This window comes from Acyrthosiphon pisum, chromosome A2, assembly GCF_005508785.2.
Source record: "Acyrthosiphon pisum isolate AL4f chromosome A2, pea_aphid_22Mar2018_4r6ur, whole genome shotgun sequence".
Classification (NCBI taxonomy): Eukaryota; Metazoa; Arthropoda; class Insecta; order Hemiptera; family Aphididae; genus Acyrthosiphon; species Acyrthosiphon pisum.
In genome coordinates this window covers 12,616,347-12,643,704 of record NC_042495.1, presented here as the reverse complement: position 1 = coordinate 12,643,704, position 27,358 = coordinate 12,616,347, and the positions used below count along the sequence as shown (strand labels likewise).

At 25.8% G+C, this 27,358-nt stretch overlaps 3 protein-coding genes across 7 annotated transcripts in view; 1 reads left to right on the top strand and 2 right to left on the bottom strand.

Moving 5' to 3' along the window:
• Positions 1–321, bottom strand: part of LOC107884753 — a 3,303-nt gene extending 2,982 nt beyond the window's left edge. The window contains exons 1-2 of the mRNA XM_016807525.1: positions 311–321; positions 46–239 (exon numbers count right to left, since the gene is read on the bottom strand). Coding sequence (XP_016663014.1) covers positions 46–239; positions 311–321 — 205 coding nt within the window. The remainder of the gene's footprint in view (positions 1–45; positions 240–310) is intronic.
• Positions 8–1,387, bottom strand: LOC100574922. 3 transcript variants are annotated; one of them, XM_029490490.1, is made up of 3 exons: positions 1,038–1,383; positions 710–810; positions 8–667 (listed from the first exon to the last, which is right to left on the bottom strand). In XM_029490490.1, the coding sequence occupies exons 2-3, from the start codon at positions 802–804 to the stop codon at positions 391–393; spliced, it is 372 nt and encodes a 123-aa protein (XP_029346350.1). In that variant the 5' UTR covers positions 805–810; positions 1,038–1,383; the 3' UTR covers positions 8–390. The 3 variants fall into 3 exon arrangements, with proteins under 3 accessions (XP_029346350.1, XP_029346349.1, XP_003247097.1); XM_029490489.1 differs by having other exon boundaries at positions 710–1,387; XM_003247049.4 differs by having other exon boundaries at positions 8–810; positions 1,038–1,337.
• Positions 1,388–14,473: 13,086 nt separating this feature from the next.
• Positions 14,474–25,443, top strand: Samdc (S-adenosylmethionine decarboxylase). 3 transcript variants are annotated; one of them, XM_029488863.1, is made up of 9 exons: positions 14,475–14,567; positions 14,649–14,815; positions 14,912–15,031; positions 21,178–21,264; positions 23,139–23,371; positions 23,440–23,636; positions 23,711–23,803; positions 23,973–24,128; positions 24,221–25,045. In XM_029488863.1, the coding sequence occupies exons 3-9, from the start codon at positions 14,928–14,930 to the stop codon at positions 24,356–24,358; spliced, it is 1,008 nt and encodes a 335-aa protein (XP_029344723.1). In that variant the 5' UTR covers positions 14,475–14,567; positions 14,649–14,815; positions 14,912–14,927; the 3' UTR covers positions 24,359–25,045.
• Positions 25,444–27,358: the final 1,915 nt, after the last annotated feature.

Here is a 27,358-nt window from a genome sequence, read left to right as displayed (position 1 = left end):
GTTTATTCTCAGACTTCAGTTTGACAAATTTTATTTTATGCTTACCATCAAAGACTTCTTTTATAATACCTACATAATGTAATGATTTTGCAGATTTTCCTTCAAGCTTATATTTAATTAAAACCCAATCATCAACACAATTTTTTGTGCGAAACATATATCCTTCTTCTGCTAAATCCTCTTCTTCTCTTTCCAATTCATTTAATAAATCACTGATTTCAGACACTCCACTGACAAAACTTATATTTAAGTTTTCATTAGGTTGATTCAAATTTATATCTATAACGTCTTGAATCTCTTCTTCATTTACAACTTCTTCATTGACAACTTCTTCAGACTGTTTTTTTTTCTTGTTGTTTTTTGGTTTGTCCTTTTCTTGTTCTTTTGCTTTTAAAATATTTTTAATGATAATTTGTGTCGAGAAGAAAACCCTATCCACCAATCATGACCTGGATATCCACCTTTAAATGGAGTAACTAAGTTATTATCATTGACATAATTACCAACTAATGTCAAAACTTCGGTTCGACTTAATCCATGGCCATACTTTTCCATAATGGTTAATGATTGAGCCAAACTTTTTTCAACAGCAGGTGATAAGGCAGTATTTCTACCTTTAGTTGTAGACTTCATTCCACGTCGTTTATTTATATGATCGTAAAGCGTCGTTCTTGGTATCCGGTATAATCTGGCAGCAAAGCTGACGGTCATTTGTTTGCTTGTGATTGCATTTGTAGCTTGTAACAGTTGTTCTTTGGTATATGCATCACCCTTTTTGGTTTTTCTAACGTAAGATCTAACCATTTTACCCTAAAAAATATTCAAAATTTAAATTACATTTAATAATAAATGTTTAAATATTACAATGGGTAAGTGCGACATGTCATGTTGCACTTACCCGCAGACAATTGTCGCACTTTCCCCGTCATTCATTTTACAAGGGGAAAGTGCGTAATCGCACTTAAATAAAATTCATTGACAACTATACAAATTTTAACACTTAAATCATAATCTACACATAAAATGATATAACCTACCTTAGTTTAAGACAGCAAATTTTTAAAAAAACTGCCTTAAAAAAAATGGCAAACGAACGTCTTCTTTGAAAAATACAAGTGAAATTTATATTCTGAAAGTAAAGATTGATAACACGATAACGAAATATAATACAGTGTGACCAATTATGTACATATATTACATGGACGTTGTACAACAATTTCATTATTGACAGTCTTTCATAAACTTAATATATACTCCGTAATATCTGGATTCGCACTTACCCCAAATCTGCACTTACCCCAACTGACCTTACATGATATATTATTTAATTTTACAACGTACCTACCTCATATAGTCATATACTCGTATGTGAAAACTAAAAAAATATATTTCCAAATAATTACAATACAATATTTTTAATTAATTTTAATTTAATCTTAACTTTTTATAAAGGTGATTACTATATAAAAAGTTAAGATGATTATGTATACTCTACGTCATGTTCTCAAGTATAAAGTTGATTGTTGTACATAGTACATTGCTTGTTTGCTAAATAGCAAAATATTTTTAAAAGGCAAGTAAGTATTGTTATATCAATAATCTCGTTGTTTACCATAGAATTTCTTAACTACTTCGGAACCAATGCATTAACCAATGTATCTATAGTGATATAATTCGAGAAATATTTTGTCAGGCCGAACAGGCGATAAATAAGTACAATTTAAACTGGAACAATGCGAAAATCTCAAACAATGAGTGATGGGCATCACTGATAACTTACTATGGACTGCCGGAGGGGGGACGGGGAAATAAAATAAATAAATAGGTACGTTCGGAAGCATAGTTGAGTAGGAACTATATAGATGCGGCGCAGCTCACCTGCTGGCACCATTATATTACTATTATACGTGACTAGTGACTGCCTTGAAAAAACAGACAGAATAATCAATTAATCAATAATCACGATTATTATAATATTAGGTACTTATATAATATCGCAGTGAACGTTGCATTATTATGACATCTAAAACAATTTCATTTTTAGAACGATGAAATATTTTAAATCTGTATCTGTCGAAAAATGTTATTATATAAATTACAATCACAGGAGTAAACAGTCAGTGAGAGAAGTGGGGCTGCACCTCTATATAATTTAAACAGGACAATACCCCTTCCTTCGGAATTTCGAAATTAATTAGAAAAATATAATCCAAAATGGATTTTTTGGAATTTGTTATTCATAAAAGTGTAATATTTTAAGCGATTAGCTATACAAGTATACAACAATTAGATTTTTTAATATCATAATAAAGTATATACTATTTAATTAGGTAAAGCTATATTTATAAACTTATTTTTTTTGAAATGAGAATTACTCTTTTTCGTATAAATTGTTAAGCAGACTTTTTTGAAAATTATATCCTGAACGAGTAGATTTTGAGTTACTTAATATTGTGTACCACTAAGGTTAATAGACCTATGTCAATGATAATAAAAAAATAGGTTTAGAAGATGTTGATGCTATGATGATTTGAAAATGAATTAGTATTTAATTAATATTAATAATTAATATAGGTACTGACGTACTGTAGCAATAGAGTATAGACTATAAATATTACATATTTACAATATTTAAATATATTTTATATTTTTATAAATCCACTTTTAAGGACTATATTATTATCTCTAGATCATAGTTCTAAAAACGTTTTAATAACTCAGAAATTCATCGCTTAAGTTTTTTTTACTTAAGGTGAGTACATGGAAATTTTCAAAAAACTACCTGTTGGATTTTATATTTTTATTTAAACGTTATACTACTATAATATTTATAGTAATATAGTATATTTAATATATTATTATTATGATTTAAGTACCTACAAGTAGTAAAATTGAATATATTTATCATACCCTGAAATAATAAATTATATTATAAAATGTAAAAGCATGAGTTAAATAGATAAAAATATTAACTAAGCTAATAATTAGTTCATGATTAAAAGTAACATCTTTAAAAATTTAAAAATTTAAAAATTTAAAAATTCTTAAGAATATTTTATTTTACATTTTTGCTCTTTAAAATATTATTTACCTATAACAAAATATCGAAAAAAAATTATCATAAATATTTTTATTTTTACAAGACTGAAGGTCGGACTAAGGAGGCCACGTGAGTCATGGCGTATGATTCATGAACCGTGATTTAAGGGGTATGCCCTATAATTATATTATATATTATATTATTAATAATTATAATGTTTAATAATTAGTACCAACTATGGTTATTTTTCACTTGTAAAACATTTATATGCCTACCTTCCATTATATTATTTTAAATTAGCCACTTATACAGGTCTCACGCGGTTTCAATAATTTGGGTTTAAATAGACACACAACAATCATTAAAATTTGCGATAAAAGAATAAGACTATAGCAGCTTGTATTTTTCGGAAAATAGTTTTTAATTATTTAGATATATATTCTACACATAATACACATTACAAACTTACTAAATTAACATGGGTATATCTATTTTATACATTACATTTTATACATTACATTTTTAAGTACTTCTGATTTATGAATAAATTAAGAATGTCTGAATGTATATAATATAAGTTTACATTATATGTATTTATACAACTATATAGGTACCTATGTGTATAATACAAGTATCTGTCTTTATAGCTGGTCGCTGGTGTAGGTATAATGCGAGTTATTAGCCATTATAGGTATACGTTTTTAAGTCGATAGCAATTTAAAAACCGAAGAAGTCGCTCCGCTGTAGAATATTAAGTAGAGTGTATCTCACCATTGAGTAGGTCAGTGTAATGGATGTGTTAAATTTGGATTCACATAGTACATCATATCATACAATCAGTAGCGTATCTAGGATTTTTTCAAAGGGGGAAATACAATTTTTAGTAGACATTCAGTATACACATATTATTATCATATTATTACATACATGTTGTAATGTGTACAAAATTTGGTCTCCAGAGGGGGATATGACCCTCATATCCCCCCGTTGATACGCCACAGCATACAATGAAAAATATTCTGAGCGGATACGATCGTGAATCTAGGAAAAAAAAGCCCCGTCATATAATAAAAAGGCCCCTTTCCAACAAACTCTTAATATTCAATGATTATGCTCTAATTATTGATATTATTTATTATTTAATATTTAACAACATTTAAAATAAGGTTCCACGTCATTAAATGTTCAAGTTTTTTTACGCTCAAATTAAAATTGTATCATATAAATAATTCGAATAATAAGAATTAAAAATAGTCAATTTAAAATATTTTTATAAAGGTAGCTCAAAAAGATTCATATGTTTTTACAATTTCGGCGTGTCTAGAAAATGTTAATATAAATATTTGGTTAAGTTTATGTAATTAAATCAGTAGGTATAGAATATAGTAGTTTTTGAAATATCAACTTTTTACCCCAAAACGTACAAACTAGAGCATATTTGCTACAAGAAAAACTCCATTGAAGTTGAAGATTTATGCATTTTTTCAACTATACAAATTATTGTGTTATCAGGTACAAAAAAAAATTGAATCATTGTCAAACCAATTAACGCTCCGGCCGCTCCATTATATTACCGCTCATTGTTATATTCTGTGGCTCCACTCTGAATCTAAAATCTAATTGTATTTATTTAAAGTTGTTTAAAAAGACTGATAAAATAAACAATTATACTCCTTATTAGTCACTTATTATTTATTTTAATTAAGTGTACCTACCTATATGTATGTACCTTATTGATATTAAATATTGAATATAAATATTAAATTATTAATAATAGCCATTTGTAAATGTTTAGATAATTATTTAATAATTCGTTTAATTTTATTGATAGTAAATTAAGTGATACACTAATACATTATATAAGTATAGTACTATTAACATATTAATTGGAGATTTGAGTTGACAATTTAAAACACGCAGTGCCAATGGATTGAGGAATTAAATTTTACCTATCAGTGACTTTTTGAACGATACAATAAATCATTGATCATATTTTAATCATTATCCATTTATTGTTTTAGTACCTAATGTTATTTCAACCGGTAAATTCACAATAAAGGGTATGTTTTATTATTATCTACCTGATTCTCTCTATTGAACTTTCAACCATACATTGTGTATCCAACCATAAATACTATCAAATAATCCTTTGCTGCTAATTTTTCTGTTTTTAAAATTATTTTATTACAGTAGGTAATATAACAAAATGTTTCGTTGAACGAAATATTTTTAAGACTTATAAGTTATAACTAACCTAGAGTCAATTATTGAACCTAATTCTACTTAACAAATTACTCTGTTATAAGATTTTTTTGTTGCTCATGAGATTTAGAAATTAGAATGTTATAATTTAAACAGATACCTCCTATTTTTGTGTGAAAATACCTTGATTGTCGTCAAAATTCTCTTTTACATAAAAAGTGTTTAACCAGTTTAACCCAAAGGAAAAAAATCGAATGTATCCGAATAGTATTGGATTATACAATTTGTAAATATTACCTTTTTTAATTATCTACTATAGATTTTTGTAAATAGGTAGTAAATTATATTAACATATTTTTTATTTATTATTATACTATAATATGGTGATAATATTGTTTTTAAAGGTTGATAACTATGTATTTTATTTCAAGTATTCCGTTCAACTCCTAATAAAACTTATACCATATTATACATTTATTTTGATAACCTTGATGATATTTTTATAAGTACTACAAACACGATTCTATATTCTGTGTTTATGTATAATCGTATATGGTTAAGAAAGTAAAGTAATCTTTAATGTTCCAACAAACAAGTTTGTATTTTACTTATTTTAATGCATGCGTGTTAGTTCTGTTTAGAAATGATAAAATATATTAATGGCGCAGTTGTTAACATAGATCTAGATGATACTGTAAATTAGGTATCATTTGTATAAATGTGAATAATACATTCAAACATATTGTGATATAAATTCAATAACATCGGATCTAACTTTTAATTAAGGCCCGAGTGGTATATAAATATACATATAGAAACGACGCGTTATTTTCCCAATTCACGCTAGTAAATACGTCTATTTTAATAAATATATTAGCTAATAGCTTCAAATAATTAAATTGTTTCTTAGTCTTAAAAATCCTAAATAAAAAAAATATAACAATCACTTTTGTAAACTAACAAATATCGATACGTTTACTTTTACAGTTTTACCAAATAGGTACCTATGGCTATATTGGTTTATAGCGAATATAATATAAACCATAATGATTGCAAATAAACATTTTAAAATGTGTCACAATAACTGGTACACTGCACCTATATTTTTCAATGAGCCGATTAAAACCACCACTTTTGGTTTTTTAAATAGGTAATCATTTTACTTAATAAAGGTACTTATAAGATTTAAATTACGTATCATAAGTACCTACCGACATAAGACGATTCTATAGTTTAACTTTACCACATTATACCTATACCTACCTACACCACCAACCTACCTAAACCTACGATTAATTAATGTTAAATTCTTCTAGATTTCTTTATTACTAAATGTAGACATCAATATAAAAATGTTGTAAGCTTCTAGAATGGATTGTATGAAAATATTATATAGATATAACTCACTATTAATATATATTGATAGCAACTAGGTACCTACTAACCAGTGGCGCCGAAGTTTTTAAAATGTGGTCGGGAAATTTTAAAACTTCCCAGCCTCAATATCTTAATTATTTAATATAGAGGCACCCTAATATACATTTATTCATAATCACGGTTTAAATATACTCATGCTCATATTAAAGTTATGAAGTAAATAAAATATGGCCGGCCGGCCACATTTTTTAAAAAAGAGGCAGGCCACGGCTCGACATCACCATGGACTTCGGCGCCACTGCTATACTAACTATTAACATCAATGACATTGCGTAATAATGTCAAAGATATTCTATACGCTGTTGAAGACATATTTGGATAAGCAACTTTGGATGGTTAATAGCTATAGTAACCATGCTATAGCTAGGTACCATGTTTTTTCTTTTCTTAAAAAACCAATTTCATGTGTATAATGTATAAATTTGACATGTTTTAATATGTATAATATTATGTCGCTTAATCGTTATAGTATGAGTAGTTTTATCATCTTGATTCTTGAATACTTAATATTTTAATCACAGCTCAAAATAGTTCTATCGAACGTTTATTAAACCTACCTATGTTTGATTACACTTAATTCATCATGGTTATAGATACCTACACTAATCCAATGCGTGGTTTTCATCTTATTGGTCGGCACTCGGCATTGTAAGCATATTATATACTTAACGTTCCAAGATTTTAAGTCATACTCATACAGTTTTTAATTTTTGAAACATTTTGACTAATACCTACCGTCATAGTACGTCATAGTATATAATAAACTATATCATATTCTACACAATAGGTATATACAATTACTCTACTTTTTAAAAAAATATTAACATATTACTTGCCAATTGAGTTTCCATTACCTACGTCTGATAAAATAGTAAAATACAAAGAAAGAGTTTATATAAGGTCGCCATTTCATCAACGTTTCTTATTTATTTTCAATCTCTATATAAGAAGCTACTTATTTTATAATTTTTATGCATCTATAATATTTTCTGCTGTTCGTTGAAGTTTACACCAATGTCCAATACTGTTTTAATAAGCGTTTGTGTATTATAAAAGTCACTAATAATAATTATTATAAGTTTATTAAATCATGTTATCGATCGCGAAAAAGAGATGCTTACTGGTAAATCGATTTATAGTTTATTGTTGAGCTGTATAGAACAGTAAACCTCTTTAAAATAATACATCGATGCTGAGAATTGTATGTATCCCCAGCAGGTAATATAACTAAATGATTAGACATTATAATACCTATCCAATATATAAGCACGGATACGGTATTATAGTCTCGAAGGAATAGAACAACAGAAAATAGTAGATAATTACAGCTAATCTTAACGTACTGTTTGTTGAGTAGTCCAATATTGTATGTACTTATTATATAATATTACACGCCATTTATACACTTAAGGTAGGTACTCGTACTAAACTGATGCGTTTGTGTATTATCGTAAGTAAAGGATTATTTACAAAACTGTATACAGATTCGTATACGATTCAAATTAATCTGACTTACTGGTTGGGATAGGTAAAAATGATGATTAAATACCTAGTCATTAATTAAAAGTAATTTTACATAATATCTATCAATTGTATGTATTTATGGGTACCTAGATTGTGTTTGTTAATAATAGATAATATTATCATCACAAAAAATTGGTTATACATTTTTAATTAATAATATTACAAAAAAACACAAACATTTTATCATTAATCTAAAATTTTGTGTTTAATATACTTTTAATTAAATAATTGTGATTTATAGAAAGTCATAATTATATTATTAATCTAATCTATATTATATTATATAATATAGCCATATTATATAGGTATATTTTGTTAACTTCAATACATGTTGTATAACTAAAATAAAATATAAACTTACATATACATTTTTTAATTTTTAAATAAATTATAAGTTAATTATACAACTATAGAGATAATATATTTATAAAAAAAAATTAAATTTATAGACATTTATTATAGACATTTTTTTATGACAACTGAAGTACATCGATTTACACGTATATAACGCCCTGCAGGTTTAAAATTGTCAAATATCAAAATAATTTTCAACAGGTTAAGTTCTACAGAACTCAAGTAAGGTCAAATTAATTATATTATTGGGGCCCCCTCTTAAAATGTTCACATGGGTAACAATATTAGATTGTTTACTGTCATAACAGTGGAAAACTGAACTTAGGTTATAGTTGTATCTATTAAAATATATATTACCTACTATATATTTATATTTTATATAATATAATTTATAAGTCTAATTATTACTAATTATAACAACGTTTTATAGCTACAATAAACTATTTTTTAATCCTTTTACCACGCTAACTCAAAAATATGTTAAAATTAGGTAACGAATTAAGGTAGATATATTAAATATAACCTCACCTACTATAATTATTATAGTTTTCGTGTGCCAAAGTTTGTGAATAGAGTTGGAATCATTGAATTACTACAATTATACATAAAAATTATTATTTCGAAAGTCTTAATTAATTTGTCCGTGCAGTTAGTTTTTAACTTCATCATTAAAAGTGATAAGTTTGTGAGAAAAAAAAATAGTATAATAAATATTCTATGGACTTTATATAATATTATGTACATTGTACACTAGGTAATTAAAAGTGCCACTAAAACATTAGATCAGAACTTTTATCGTAGACAAAATCGCGTGTAATTATAAAGTATAACATAACTGTACCTACATAATTACATAGTTATAAATTAAATGCAGTATTTATAGGTACTATTAATATCGAATCAATCTGCAAATAGTGATATAGGTGAACACAATATCAAACAATTTAAATAGCAGATAAAAAATAAAATCCATTTATTTTGCAAATAAATAAAACCTAATATAGGTATTAAGTTTATAATAAAAATTAAATATCTATTCATATGATTAATTAAAAAGAAAACATTTAAATTTATAATTTGGTATAAACAAATTTAAACATTTTATGCAACTAACATAATATTTTATTGTATTCTTGTAGTATACTAATGTAAATGTATAGTGGTACCTACGTCCTATGTAGTAGTGTATTAATATTTTATGAAAAGAAATCTTATTTGCGGTTGACTACACACACGTTCACAGCGTTATTTAATGATGTAATATCTTGCAGTTATTAGGTGTACCAAAAATATTTTCTCGTTCAGAATAAAACCATGCAATTTATTCTATTAAGAGATAAATAAACTATTATAGGTATACGTAGGTATTTAATGTAATAACTATCACATTACTAATATTATGTTTATATCTATGTACCTATATTGTTTATTATATATTATGTATTAGAATGTATAGATATAATGTAAGTTGTAACTACCAAAAGTTATGTTTTCACCATTCAAGCATTCAATATGCAAGGCAGTTAAATTAATTACTGCATGATATTATAAAATATATACAATAATTAGTCTATGAACATACAGGTACGCCATATTTTTTTTTTCAAGATATATGGGAATATATTATATTATTATGTAGTTATTATAGGTAAAAATATTGAATATACATTATAAACGATTTGAATAGTTATTATTTATTAATAATATACTTATTGAAACAGGCGCATTATGATAGCGACAATAAAATAATTTAAGTATATAGATAAATAAGCATATTGCAGCGAATTTGATATTTAAATATGTTGCACTTTATACCTTCTGTATCGAATCGTATTAAATTACAATTTATATTTATACTTTAATAGTGTTGCAAGTTGCAGTATAAAATAAAAGATAAAAATACAATTTGTCTACTGCAGCCACAGTATATAGGTAGGTAGGTACTATGTATATTATAATTTATAACTATATATTATTATGTATACCTAATATAAGTACCATTTTGTTAATTTGTCGATTTTTGAAATCTAAACTCAATACTAAAATGTATAAGTATTAAATAACCTCTTAAACTAAAGTTCCATAAGCATGTCAGTTTATCGTCCAATAAATTTGATAAAATGTAATCAATCGATAAAGTGGTATGTTGTGAGTTTGCGATATTACAAGTTACAACATGTTTGAAAGCATTAATAAAATAAATTACCTGACCATTTTAATCGGAAATTCGTTCAAAATCCTCGCTGATAACATTTTTCAATGATTTTCAACAGTTATTATTAGTTCTCCTTTTAACACTAGATCAATTATTGAGAAAATCAAAAAATATCATTGTTGTAAAATAGTTCCACTAAAAACTCTAAAATAGTTCTTAATTGTTGCTGCAAGTATATATATGAATATAGGGAATACACCGAGCACAACGTAGAGAAGTAATTTGTGGGGTTACACATTATTGGAAAAATAAATGTCTTAACCGTACTACAAGATTTATTATTAACATCACTGGATTTATCAAAGTAGATTATATCGAGGTTACAATATATTAATTATTTTAACGTGTTATTAAGTAGTCACAAATTACAGCGACCAAATAAGATGTTAAAAGAACGAAATAGAAAAAGGTAGGCAAGTGGGTGTCGCTCTGCTGTACACTGTACAGGAGGATACAAGTGGGTCAGTGTAATGGATGGTGTTAAATTTGTTTTAATTATATAATATTATATCATTGTATACGAAAAACGATTCAGAGCGAAGACGGCCAGTCAGTCTGTATGATATTACTAAGTATATTTTATGATATTATTGTGGATAAAGTAATTTATATATTACAACCTATTTACGTGGAACCTTGTTTTAAATATTAAATCCTTAACTATAAAAGTTGAAAATTTTATACACTTTTAATTACAAAATAATTTTTAAATTTTAAATTTGATACATTTTGTCAAAATTCGAACTTTATAACTTGCTTATAAAAAACTAAAAAAATTGAAAATTGATAATGTCCATAAACAGCTCAAAACGAATTAAAATATTTTGAAAATTGTATGAAGTATAGAAATTGATAAAATAAACATATTATGGCAATGGTATCTACAGTTAATAGTTTTTGATTTACAGCAAAATAATAAAAAAGCTACATGAGAAATCGAGTGCATATCCAATGTTTTAAAAATTTGAACTTCAAACGCTCATAAAAATTGAACTTGACTTTCTTGTAGACATTTTTTGATAAAGGTAGACAAAATTATGAGGAATCTTAGGCAGTTTTTCTGCCCTATACAGTGATTACAGACACAAAAAAATCACACATCATTGTAAAATCAATACATATATCCACTCTGAATCTAAAATAAACAATAATATACATTTTAATGTAAGATTAATTATTGTAAATATTTTAAATGATACACACAACAAAATTAAAACCAAATCAATAATTTAATAGATGTGTGAGAATTTATAAATTTGTTAAATTTACTGACTCACTGACAATTTACGTGGCGGTTATATGGCATAATAATTTATTTTCTCCATTACTTTCGCTTAAGGACATCCTAATACCATACTAAACATATAATTATATATATGATATATATCTACTTATCTGGTATATATACCAGATATAGCGGTACCTAATACTTACTTATACGCAGAACTGCAGAAGGCGTATTTAAAATGTTTGTCCTATTTCATTTCGTATTAGCTTTCATATTTTATATTTGTTAACGTCACTCGTCAGCTAAATCGGTCAATAAACATTATAAAATACAAAAATCAAAATGTACCTACCTGCCTCAACCATGACATGTAAATTGTTATCATCAGATAAAATCTGGTATACCAACAACCTACTTGCGAAAGGTATACTTAAGTATTAAGTATTTAAATAATTGTTTTGTTTCAAATCCCAAATAACTGTAAAAGCGAAAATTCAGGTAATATGATATTTTTTATAATGTATAACTAGACACTAGATAATACATTGATACGACGCCGCAAAGTGCATACATAATTACATACATTATAATAAATGTTCTATGAGTGTATTCAACATATTATTTCTTTGAATATTATCTGATTTGAGCAATTTAGTCTATAACTAGCAAAATGCACATAGACAGTAATATTGTTTGCTAATAAAATGTAATACTATATATGTTCCTCATATTGTTGTGCACTTGTACTTAATTATAAAAATACCCAAGACACATATAGGCACAATATTCTAAAAATACATATTAAACATCAAACACAAGTTTATTTTATGGACTTCTGAAATTATAATTTTGACGAAATTGAATACCTTCCTATCCTACTCAAATAATTAAACAAGAAATAGCGATTCTTCGTCTAACGATTTTAGTTAAAAAAATATTAAAAGTAGGGACCTAAAACTTTTTGCATTACGTAAATTATTATTTTATGCACATTAAAATTCCTAAATATTTAGACTTAATTTAAGTTGTTCATATAAGTATCCTATTCATTACAGTGGCGTGCTAAACAATTATTAAAATTGAGGAAAATCAAAAAAATAAGGAACCCACTTACCTAAAATATGTTACTTATATATTTCTTATAAATATTTTGTTAAACAAAAAAAAAACTTTGTTATATCTTATTATACATTTTTTGTATTTTTAACATTTATCACATGCGCCCACCTGGCCATCTATAGACTATATTAGACTTGAGGCGATTTCATAAAAAAAACCTTCTTTGGAATGCCACTTCTTTACGGTACTTACGCCATTACCTACCTACTGCAGAGTGCAGACTTATAAGTTTTAACAGTAATATTATACGAAATAATAAAACAATAATAAATATTATTATAAATTGAAAGCGATTTGTTTTGTCAATTAGCTCAATCTACTATTGGTTTTTTGTTGTACCTAATATAAAAATAAATCAAGCTGTAAAGAATTTTTCACCAAATATTTTTATAAGCATTTTCTAAACATGATGTAAATTTCAAAATATTTTGATTATTTCTGTGCTATTTATAGACTCGGTCAAAAAAACTTGAAAATGTAATACAAGGTTTGTCATGTAAGTTGTTATTATAGATATTTAAAAATATTTAAAATACACATGCACGATTTTTTGATAGACATCTAAAGTTCAAATTTGGACGAAATTAGATATTTAAATGAAGAATAACGATTTTATATAGATTACTTTTATTTATTACTTTATTTTTAATTATTTTAATAGCAATACCTATTGGTAACTATATCATTAAATATACTATATACCTACTTAGTAATGTAGGCTGATATAATTATATTATCGTCTTCGCTCAGAATCGTTTATCTATATTCGTATTAATTTATTAAATTCAAATTTAACATAAACATTACAACAGTATTACACTATTGTCTATTATAGTGACTTACTCAATAACGAGGTAGGTACACTGGAGTACCCGACACCAGCAGTTGCTGAATAGTTCATTAGTTCCCCCTTTTTAATTTTTAAGATGTACACAATAAATAGCCATTGAGATTATTAGTTGTGAAAACATTTAGTAGTTTAGTTCCATTAGGCTAAATACTATTTAGTACCTACGGGCTGTGACTTATATGGCTATAATGTACGAAATCAAACAATCTACAAATTACAATGCATGAATTTGTTATCAGTATTTCGTTATCATGTGTTGGTATGAGGTTATGTTGTTACGTCCGTGGTCCGTGTAAGAGGTATTACTGTATTTACCTTTTTTCTTTTCACAATTTTCCTCGAAAATCGATAATAATGTTCCATTGCATTGTCGATAACTAGCACCAGCCACTAGTCACTACGCAGGAGAGTTGTAAGTCGTGGACCTACGTGCATACTGTCTGTCGTGTCGGTAAATAATAATGTACTAATAATAATCAATTAATTTATTAATCTGATAGGTACGAAGATCTTTTTATCGGAGACCGTTGAATAGCAGAACGTACCGAAATTTATCAGTTCATCGCCGAAACAGCACTTGAGAATAATATTTTAAAAGGCCCGTTTTTGATACTCATACAGTAGATTGCTACCATACACACTCACACACATAATATATTAATTATTATACTTCTTGCAGTCAAGAGGTGAGTTTATCTTTTCCCCCTCTGCGTTCGCGTGCGCGCATCCAGGGTCACAAGGTGCTTGCAAGTCTTGTTTCCGACGTTATATTGGAGAACCGGAGAGGTTGCAGATTTCATTTGCTCGGCGGTTTTCCGCTGATTAACAACAGGCTAAATGTAGCCGGTTGTTATTTATTTATTTATTCATTTTTTAAAATTTTTAAAATAGTTAAACAGTATTCAAATTTTAAAATTCCGTTAATTTATTTTTCTTTCAAAGGGTAAAAAAAAAAAATATGGCCACAGAAGATTTCTTCGAAGGGGCCGAAAAGCTGTTGGAAATATGGTTTGGCCGTCAAGATGGAAAATTTGAAAACGGAGACTTGAGAAAAATACCAAGGTAAAATTTAATATTAAGTTCCTCAATCTATCTCTCAATTTTTTTATTTATAATTTTTTTTTAAACATGTTGGTAAAGAGAAAAATGTTTGGATTTTAGTCCTTGGCTATAGTTTTTGTTCTGTTTTAGAATATTTAGTTTATAATTACATATTAGCCTTGAATCAAACCTTTTATTTTTTGGTTTAATCATTTAGATCTTTCACTTAAAGAAAATTATACTTGTGAGACATAATAATTGTAAATCTTGTTATTTATTAAATGTATTGTCATTAAAAAATCCTATATATTTACCAATATAGTTAAACAATAATTTTTTTTGTGAAACGTTAACTAGTAGATAGTGAGTGAGTACCTACCTACTTAATATATTTAATTAGTTTATTAAAGAAAATGATTTGATTCACTTTAGTATTTAGTACTTGTCTGTGCTATTTTGATTAACATTTTAATTTCACAAATTGAATAGTAATTTTAGAATGATTTTTCTGTATAAGCTAGTTTACTTTTATAATGAGCATAACACCCTTATATGATTGAAACTACAAATAATATATAGAACATAAATAATTACCTAAGTCACAGATATTATTTATGCTGAGATCATTTTCCAAAGTAGAAGGCAATTAAAAAATTGTCTTCTTTTAATTGGGAAAATACTGATGATCTTTGGGCAAGTTTTTTCTATCTGATGATAAATAAAGTTATTAGTATTAAAATTTCTTCATAAATTGTTAAAAAATATTTTAATATTCAAGAATCAAAATACTGTTCAAAAAATTTGATTGTTAATGTAGGTTTATGTGAGTGTATGTCTTATGTCTTACTACAACATGGTTTTTTTTATTTAAGATTAATTTAATTTGTTTGCTCACATTTTATTTACTCTATATTATTTATTATCTATTATAATACATGTAAATTGAAATTCATCCTATAAAATAGAATAAAACAAATATATTTTTTACTTATTAGTTATTATATTTTTCATTTAAAGCATGAGTATTTAACTGTAAAATACTTTATAATGGTTTCCTGAATGTACCTACTTAAATATATTTTTTGGTTGCATTATATCAAATAACTTTGTTGCTTTTGTTTGCTTGAACTTGGTGGTCACAATTGTACTAATTATAATTTATAATATATTCAACATTAAATTTTTAAAGTGAAATAAACAATGAATTGTGAGTTACTAAATAATAATTTGGAACTAGTGACATTGTATATGAAATAATATGTAATTACCTACCTATGGAACTTAATTTATAAAAATACAATGATTATCTTTTTTGGGGGGAAGAGGGGATGAAAAAATCTCTTATAATTTCTGTAAATTAGAAATTGAACACATTTCAGACTATAAGCAAATAATTGTACATATTTCCTGAATATGACAATAAGTGAAGAAACCGAAGCCAATCTTAGCTACATTTAAACCAAATTTGAGTAGTCTAGTAATGATCAGAATCATTTTTAAAATATAAAAAATCGTCACATTGGGAATTTGCTCAATTTTAAGTAAAACTATTGTTTATACTACAATATTAATTTTCTATACCTGATTATAATAATAAAAAAATGTTTGTTAATTTAAGATATTTATTAATTTCTATAAATTTAAAATTCTGAAATAACTATTTTTATTTATATTTTGTTTTGTTTGTGAACTTTGAATTCAAAAATGTTACTTAAAAACAACAATATTACCTTATAACTTATTTTAGTGCATTTTTTGGGAACAGTCCAATTATTTTCGGCGCCAAAAATATGAAAAAAAAAAACCATAATATATGTGAAGGTTAATAATAATATAAATTATTATATACTTTAGTCCATGTCTTTATGTATAACTTGTTATATAATTTGTATTATTTCATGATATAAATTTACAATATTTTAACGACCACAATTTATCTTATTCTCGTCTATGTGTGATAAGGTAGTGCTAAAGTGCCTCATGTGTGTATAATTAATAAAACGATAAGCCTATTTTATAGATTCAAACGTTGAAATTGATTTATCAATATTCATACTACTTTTTTTTTTTATTAGCACTAGTAATTCATACTACTAGCTACTACTATATTGAATATGATACTTCAATTTAAGTGATAAAAAAATATATGTATAAAAAACTAATAAAACGTGTCTATAGTAAGTATCTATAAATTGTCTCAGTAAATAAAAAAATTAGAATGCAATTTTAAATATTAATCTTAACTTCTCACAACTCATGTGTATATGAATTTAATTTGTAAATAGCTATGATATTGTACTAGTTTAAAGTGTTAAAATGAAATTCTTGATAAGAAATAACATATTGTAAGAATTTAATGTTATTTACTATTAATAAGTTTCCCATAACTAAATAATTATTTAAAATTGTATATGCAATTACTATAACAATTTTGAACTCTGATCATAGCCTTTTCAATTTATTTTAAGATTGTGTGTCTATATTAGGGTAGTAAATAAATGTATTAAATTATGTCCATAATTTAATATACCTAATTATTTATGACAGGTAAACACTGAACACAATAGATTATAGAATCTTAAATACATTACTACGAAAGTAAACCATATTAAATATACAATTGTCTTAAACAAACTAAAATATATACAGTTAGCTGAAATATAATAAGAAAATATAAAGTAGGATTATCATAAGCTGTAATTTCTTTTACTAAATCAAATTAATTAGTATAACAATTTTGTCTATATCAATTGAACTATATACATTAATCTTGATATTAAGAACAATCATTATAAATAAAAAAACCAAAATATGTTTGTATTTAACAAGATATAAATAGTAGTTTAGTATAGATAATAACCACTGAAATTGCAATTTTTAAGATATAATTATTTTTCATTAAATATCAAGTGATAATAATACTATAAATGAACAAGAATGTTGTTGATATGTAATATTAAAACTATTTTGGAAAAAAAAACATACATTTAATGATATAAGTAGGTGTATTGTGTAATACCTGTTTTTTAGTTTTCAAATAAAATAATATTGAAAAAATAATTACAATTAAAATTTATTTTGTGAATTTGACTTCTTATAATTACTTTAGTTTATATTCCATGGTGTCTTACAAACGTATTATTATTATTACTAGGTATTTACTTATTTGTCACTTACAAATATAATTTTATATATAAACTACCTATATTAATAATAATTATTAATATTTTGAACCAGACATATTTTTTATAGTAACATTGCTGTCATATATCTAATCAATGAAATTATTATCTGTATTTTTTTTATCTTGAGATTTATTTTTATAATTGTATTTTGATATGATTAAAAATAATTAAACCATATTTATTTAATATCAAGCTTTATTATAAATTGAATAGTAATTACTAATTAGGATTTATTTAAATCTCTTATTAGATTAAACTTAACTTAATAATATTTAAATGTAAATTATCAAATTATTATACTTTTATCTGAAGTATTTTAAATATTCTAATAATCACACAGAAAATATATAACCCTTCATTAAAAATTATATTTTCATACATTGAAATACTTCAAAAAATATTGTGCTTCAAAGTATAAAATAACAAATGCATGTTGTCATTCATAATAGTAAAAACCTAAAAAAAAATAAACATTAAATTGTATTAAACAAACTTAAATAAATTAAGGGTACTGAGAAAAAACCAGGAAAGTCCCTTTTTTTCAAAATGGCAATTTTGGTATTCAGTTATTTATTGAAGTATTGTATCTCTTAAGCAGTCCAGGGAAAAAATTGGTTATTTTTTTTGTATGTAGTTAAGAGTTATGACTGAAGTTTAGGCATACATGATGGAATACAGACATAGTTTTGAAATTAAATACATGTTCTTCTCAAAATGAAAAAAATTACTTTTCTAGGTTTTTTTCCTTTACCCTATTTCATGTAATCTTAGTTTAAACATAATAATGTTTAGTAAAACTATATTGCTTAATAATATTACTTCTAACAAGTATTTTAAAATATGTTAATAGTTCTCACAAGATTGAGTTTCTTATGTTAAAAGAAGTTATCCTTTACTAAAACTAATAATTACATATATTAAAGTTCTTAATTTAGTTGATTGAAAATAGCCATAACTTTGTTTTGAGTAATTTAATATTTAAACAATAAATGTGTGTGAAATCTCCGCATTCTCCTGCTAGACAATTTTTTTTGTTTAGTACTTCTATTTACCTTTTATATATTTCTTTTTTATTTTTAATTCTTGAACAACAATATTCAGTTATCATTTATCTGCTACAAAATTTTAGATTCTAATTGGTGCATTGATTTTATGTATACATTTTGTAATGAAAAATGTTTTTGTTTTGTTTGGCGTCACATTTTATTGTAACAGAAAAAATTTTCAATCTTAACTTTGATTGTGGTTTTGGTAAGAAGTTGGTACTAATTGGTACAATAATGTTAATAGTTAAAATTCCCAGTACTTCACAAAATAATAGATAAAGATTTAAAAACATATTACGGAAATACTAGAACATTTATGGACCACCAGTTATTGCAGAATTGTTTTTTTTTTTTTGAAAATCAAAAACATTTCAAAATATTTTGGCTTTTTCATCTTTTCATGGATTTTAAATGTTATTTGTTTTTTTTTTTCATTCAATGTTAATACAAGTTTTGAATCTAAGTTGAAAAGCTTTAAAGTGTAATGCAAGGTTCCTTACAAGTTGTTTTTCAAAAATTTAATTTTTTATTAAAATGTATTGTTAATACATAATGGGTAATTTTTTTTTTATATATATACATTAATATTTTAACTTTAATACCAGATCTTTGAAAATGTATGATTCATTATGATTCATAAGTTGTTCTTACTGGAATTATAATTATTATATTACAATATAATATGATATTTTTAGAAAAATTTGTTCACCCTACTATACGACAAATGATAAATAAATTACTAATTATTTATTACATACCTTAAAAATAGAAGTTAGTACACCATTTCTGTTCAGAATCGTTTTTGTATGCAATGATATTTTACTATTGAATTTTAGTGTCCAACACACTCACGGCAATGACTTACTGAAATAAAAGGTTCATTAGAAACTTACAATACAAAAAAAGGTCATCCCAATTTTTAATCGCAAAGATATATGGGAATTGTTTATTATCACTCATTAAACTATTATCTTAGTATTATTATTTATGTGTAAAATAAATCATTGATGTACAACTGGGTACCTTATATATGAAAATTAAAAACTATAAAGTATATTATGTTGTTATATTCTGTGATATATGTTGTTTAGTACTTTTCCTCATTTAATATTTCCTGCAAGAAAATGTTTTTCAGTTACTGTAAAGTAGTAAACATTTAGAAATATGAGAAAAATATTAGATTTTAATGTGGCTTAATAATATTGCTGTATAATTTTCTATTTTCAGAGTAATTTTATAATTTACTTTTGATTTATCTTTAATAGAATTTCATTAACCCTAATCCTTCCAATCAGTAATCATTTCAAATGACCAATTTCGTCCCTTTGGCATACAATGTTTTCGATTGTAAAATATATTAGTACAAAAGTGATAATTTTGTTTGAGTAAGCAATAAGCATATAACCTGAGTTACCTTTAGTACTCTTTTATGTTGTAAATCATTATTGAAACTGCAATTAAATTTAATGACAATGTATACATTATATTCCTTTTGTTTATCACATTACTCAATGAAATACGTTTTACTAAAACAACTATCAATAACCTATTTAATGCTTAATAGTTTTAGATTTATTATTAAATAATTTAATTATTTTCAAATTTATATAGCTTAAATAATTTAATGATCTATTTGTTGTCCGAAATGTTTTTTTATGTATAATAATTGATTTTTAGACATTTCAGTTGTCGTTATATATATTACACATTTACACGGTACTTAAGCGCTAGAGAATTATATGAACCTAGATAAATTAAAGAAATAAAATATGGCGGTGACTATCATAATTTGTATAATACTGTAAACATCTAATGCAATGACCTCTTCAAAAACAGATAAATATATTTAGATAAAGTTCTTTACGAGTTATAATATCGCTTAATAATCTTGTTTTAAACCTAACCACTTTAATTAATGTATTGTTGTTTGTTATAGAGAAAAATATGAAGACCTCTTAAAAGCTGCTTGTTGTGAAGTAATCAGTTACACCAGTAATGACAAGATTGACGCTTATGTTCTGAGGTAAAATACTAAAAATAAAAGTGTTTTTTATTAAATCTAAAATTATGAATTTAAAACATTTATTGATTGGTTTTGAAATATTTTTAAAGATAGTTTATACATTAAAATTAATATAAAACTGATAAGGTGTTCAACTCGCTTAGCTCACCTCAGCAGTAGCCTAGCCTATGTTATTAACCATTGCTATCAAATTAATTTAATTTTAATTTGATAAATGTACTTTTGAGTACATATGTTGGAAATTGTATCATCATATATTATTATTACTATTATTGATGTATTCATAATTCATATCTATAAAATACTAATAATAATAATTAATTGGTCAGAATTTCAAATCTTTATAGCTATAATATTAAATATCCTGAATACCAAATAACATGATTACTAAAATACATTTTGCTTTAACCATGGTACCACAAAAAATGATTCACGTTTGTTACATGATGTTCCCCTCCTATAAAAAACGATCCAAACTGGTTAATTTATTGAGGTTGCTATCTAGGCCGCACTCTAAATATAAAATATTATATCATCAATCTTAATAGCATCTAATTATTCGTTCAACAATGGATATGTACTCTCAACTAATAATTTTATCTGTGATCTTGGTTTTCATTTACTTTCATGCGCTGTGTCCTAGTCTACTAATGAGGCAACATGCGGCACTAATTTTTTTGGTGTTGTCCAACTAATGTGCTCTGAATTTAAATTACTTTTCTGATTAAAAAGTCTTTTTTGTTCTTTAGTTTGCCCACTAACTGAAATACGATTCTGTCATTTTGGGAACCATATACAAATCTAGTGACTCTCAAATGTCTGAAAGAGTGCAGAGAAAATGTCTACGGTTTGCTTCTTACATCTTTAAAATTGACTGCCTTCCAGTTTCCAGATAACTATACTTCTGAACAACAAAAAATTAATTTATCATCCTTTTTAGCCCCGGGTATCAACTTTTTATCAAAGCTTCTTTCGTAAGAGATTTATTTCCTTTATATTGCTTTTTCCAATTTAATTTCAAATTTCCCGCCTGCTAGACGAGACCCATTTTTCCATTCTGTATATTTTATTTTTCCTATTCTAACTGGTTCTCGTACATTCCTTTACCACCCCTTATGTAACTCGCAATTGTGTTAATAACTTGATATGGTTTTTGGTCTTAAGCATAGATGGTGATGCAGTCTATCAACACAATAAAGTTGATGACCAGGGCTCGTAAGTTTATGTATTTGCATGTTTTTTACTACACAAGAAAACATGCTAAAGTGAGGTACAAATCCATTTCATAACAATAGTAATACAAATATAAAGTTCAATAGTACATATTTTGGGTAAATTAGGCATATAGTAGTTTTTTGGAGTTACTAGTGCATATTATTAAATATGGATATTCTTTTTTTTTTTTGTATGACTTAATGGGTTTAATAAGTTTTACGGAAGTACTACAGAAACAATGTTACCAATAAAAATCATAAGAAATAAAATAACACTTAAAAAAATTAAGAAATATTTCTTATTGCTTACTTTTGATTTATTTACTGAATTTATAAATACATATTTCTGAAATTTTAATACATATTTTCCAGTTTTTAGTGTATAAGTGCATGCTTATTTATGTGTTTTTTAAAACATGAACTTACGAGCCATAATGATGATAAAATAGTCAGTTTTGATTTTTGTATTTTTAAATTAAATTTAAAAATCTTATCAGACCTTAAATATGTTGGATTAAACTCACTGCCACGATGCTACTGGCATAACTATTTTTATATAGTATAAATTGTATTATGACTATTTTTACAAAACTAAAATAAAATTACAATCAATAATAAGTTAAGTACAATAATTAAATTTGTTGAATTTTATATTTACAGTGAAAGTAGCATGTTTGTTACAAAACGAAGATTCATATTGAAGACTTGCGGTACAACAACCCCAATAGAATGCATTAAACCATTGCTGCTCAACGTGCATGAATTCACAGGATTTGATGAAGTAGAAGATGTGTTTTATTCTCGTAAAAACTTTGAACGTCCTGAACTTCAAAAAGATACATATCGCAACTTTAAATTAGAAATTGAATCTTTAGATATCATGTTTAAAGGAAGTATGTAAATATTACACTTTAGAAGCAACACAATAAATACGATTTGTTATTAAAAACATGTTCTACAGCTGGAGTGGCTAGGTGTATGCGTTCATCAAAAACAGATGATTCTTGGTATTTATATGCATTACATCCAGTTGAATGTTTTGGAAAAGAAAAACAAAAACCTGATCAAACATTAGAAATACTCATGACAAATTTGGATCCTGATGTCATGCAAATATTCACCAAAGAACAGTCGGCTAATGCAAGTCAAGCTACTCAGGTACAATAAATATAACATAAAATACATTTTAATTTACTAAAAATAATAATTAATGTTTATGAATACAATTTTAGGATTCTGGAATATCGGGATTGTTGCCTAATATGGAAATTGACGATTTCTTATTTGAACCCTGTGGTTATTCTATGAATGGTATTGCAAAAGAGGTAAGATCATAATATTATCAAATTTACTAAATTACTAATTATTCGTTTGTTTAAAAAAATATTATTTAATAAATCTTAAATGTTTCTTGCATTGTTAATTTTATTATGAGTGGAAATATCACTAAATATATTTTAATGTTTCATAATTAATGTATGTTTTGTTTTATAGGGACATTATATGACTATTCATATAACTCCACAACAAGAATTTTCTTTTGTTAGTTTTGAGACCAATGTTCCTCAAAGCTCTTACAAGGAACTCATTTTAAAAGTGCTGAAAACATTCCAACCAGAAAAATGTGTGCTTACCATGTTTACTAACGAGGTATATAAAAATTTTAAAATGACTTGACAATTTATCGATCTATTTAGCTATGTTAAATATTTTTAATACAATAACTTTTTGTTTACAAACAGATATCCCCAAGTAATTCAAATCATAAGGAATTTAAATATCTAACACATCTGGGTGAATGGCAGCAAGACTCAAACAGGACTTGTTCCCTAAAGAACCATGACCTAACTGTATCTTTTTACTCCAAATACCCAAGCTGAGATCAACCGGTCTGGGACACGCCTCTCATCGAAACCCAAATGCTGCTATTGCCACATTACACAGCTGTCCTAGTCGTTCTAGTCTGCATAAAAACTCTATGTATCACCAAACCTATTTATCACTTTGCGTGGCGTCGTTTTAAAATAGTGTAGTTATCCTACAACATTCCGGTGCATACCAGAATTCTATAACATAGTTGTTTTTATTTGTTCGTGTAATTTTTTCAAAAAAAAATATTCATGAACATTGTATGTTCCTGTTACGGACACTATATACGCTTGGTTCAATTGTGATTATGTGGCAAGCATTTTGATTTGAGGCAGATACAAAATTGATGCGCCATAAATAAATTTCCATTTATAAATATTTGTTATTACGTTTTTATATATATTATTTTTCGAAACATTTCATTCTCTTAGACTGTTTAGACACCTACTACTTTTAAGTGTATGACATTGTTTTTACATTTTAATTATGCATTTTATTATGTTATTTGTTTTAAAATATTAATTTATGAAATTAATAAATTGTTTCAACATAGAATGTTATATATTATAAAGTTATAAACTTAGTTATTAAAAGCTTTAGTTTATACATTTTTCAGATTTTTCTCTTCAGATCAGAGAAACGTTGTATGATAACATTATTTATTAATAATAATGGACATAACTATTGCAATCACTCAATTATGTTTTATTGTGTTTCTTTAAATAATATTTATTATGATTTTAAACTCAATTTGAGACAAATAATAGTAGGCATCTGTATAAATGATAATTATGCTATTTATTATTGATTCCAATATATATATATATATATATATCATATAATACTTATTTATAGTCACCCTCCAAATGGCACTTTTACTCAGTCCTGCGTTAACTACCGTGTGTTGGCACCATTTTTTGAAATTTCTAAAAAATTGGCCACTGTGCTTTGATGTTCCTAAAATGTGTGTTACCCGAGGGTTAAGGTATTAAACGCCACCTCCCACCACCATGTATTTCATACAATAGTGTCAACTATTGGAATCCTGTTTTATGTATAGATAAATAATTATTATATTTGTTGGTAATAATTAATAGCAAAATTTAAGACTTGATTTTTTATACTTTCCATGTCGATCAAAACATTTTTGCTCAGTCAAAATGCTTAAAAATTAAATGCAAGGTTCCTCATAAGTTGTTATTTAAAATTCAAATTTTGTAGTTGAAAATTTATAAAATTTTTAATTTTTTACAGCTGAGATTTGAAAATGTAATACAATGTTCCTCGTAGGTAATTTCATACTGAAAACAAAAAGGCTGAAAAATATATGCAAATTTTTTTTTTTAGACATTTGAAGTTCAAATTCTGACAAAAGTATAATATAAAAAAAGAAAATCAATTTTAGTTATTTCACTGTTAATTCAAAACTGTTATTTGTGTGAACTTGAAACTTTTACATATTTTATTATTTATTACCTATATTTTAATCACACCATTTTCATAAAAAATTAGATTAATTTTATGGTATTGCCACAATATACCAAGTATTAGGTAACTCGAAAATTAATAACAATATTCTACAGTATAGAATTCTACAGTATATATGTAAATTAATTAAAAAATTAATGGTTAGTATGTACCGTGTAATTCTTTTAATTCGAAATATAATGCAGATATTGTAGTGCAGTTTTTTCAATGTAATATAATATGACCAATACCCAGGGCCGTATTTAGTACATAGCAAGAGAACATTTTACACCTAAGTATTATTGTATTACCTAAATATACTTTTTCAATTCCTCGATATTTCTAAAACTAATATTATTTTTTTCAGTGGATTTTCGATCGTTTTTCTTTGTTTTAAAGTCAGCAACTCAGCGTGGAATTAATCTCTGTCAAAATAAACTAAACTAACATTTATACATTTTTTATTAACACTGAAATACCTACAAACAGTGGCGTCATTTCAGTTTTAGAGAGGGGGGGGACAATATGTTTGACCGGCCCAAAATAAAACTGAAAAAAAAAAGCTCGCTAACATTTATATTACATTACAATATTGCATTTTTATCTCAATAAAAAATACCCTCCTTATAGGTACCTAACTAAATAATTAATACATATATGTAGAGGTTACTAAAATAATATATTACCTATTAGCTACCTACTATATAAAGGCCCAAAACTAGCCCATACCCACAGCGGCCCGCTAATAACTGGGTGGGGGGGCAAATGCCAAAAATGGCGCCACTGCCTACAAAATTGTTGAAAAAGAAAACATTAATAATCGTAAAAATTATAGTACCTACTAGGTGAAATAGTGAGTAAAGTACACACAATTTGGTTCTGAAGACCTTTTAGATTATTCTCAGCTGCTCGAGTGTTATTTCTATATAATATTATTCTATTCTACAATGCCTGCATTCTTCATACCGTAAACATAGGCAAAAAACACTGTTTACAAATTAATAATAATTAATAACGCAAAGTGTACTGGTCAAGTACTCAAGTTGAAGGGTAAACTAAAAAAAGCATAATACTTAAACACAAAATATGTTAGCCAATGAGTTCGTATGACTTCAAGAGGTAGGTAGGTATTGTGGTTTGACCCATTTTCATGAACGTTTTAAATGAAATATTGTCCGATATTTAACCATAGTCGTAACCTAGAGCCTAGCCCCTAAATAAACAGTGAAGAAATATTTGACTACTTTGTCCCTGCAGTACAAAGTAGTTAGGTATACAAAGTACCTACAATTTGATCACGACTCAAATACTCAAATACTAAATTGTTGATAGTTCTAACTTTTTAATAACTTTGTAAACAGATTTTTTCAACCCTGGTGTAGAAGGGAAGGGGTACAATGTGAAATTCTGATAAAAAATAAATGTTTTGTTCAAGAATACCTATAGATTTCATGTAGGTACCTATACGGGCCATACCGCTCTATAGCTTGACTACGAAATAACGATGTTTAATAATACATTGTATTAATACAAGTAGGTATAGG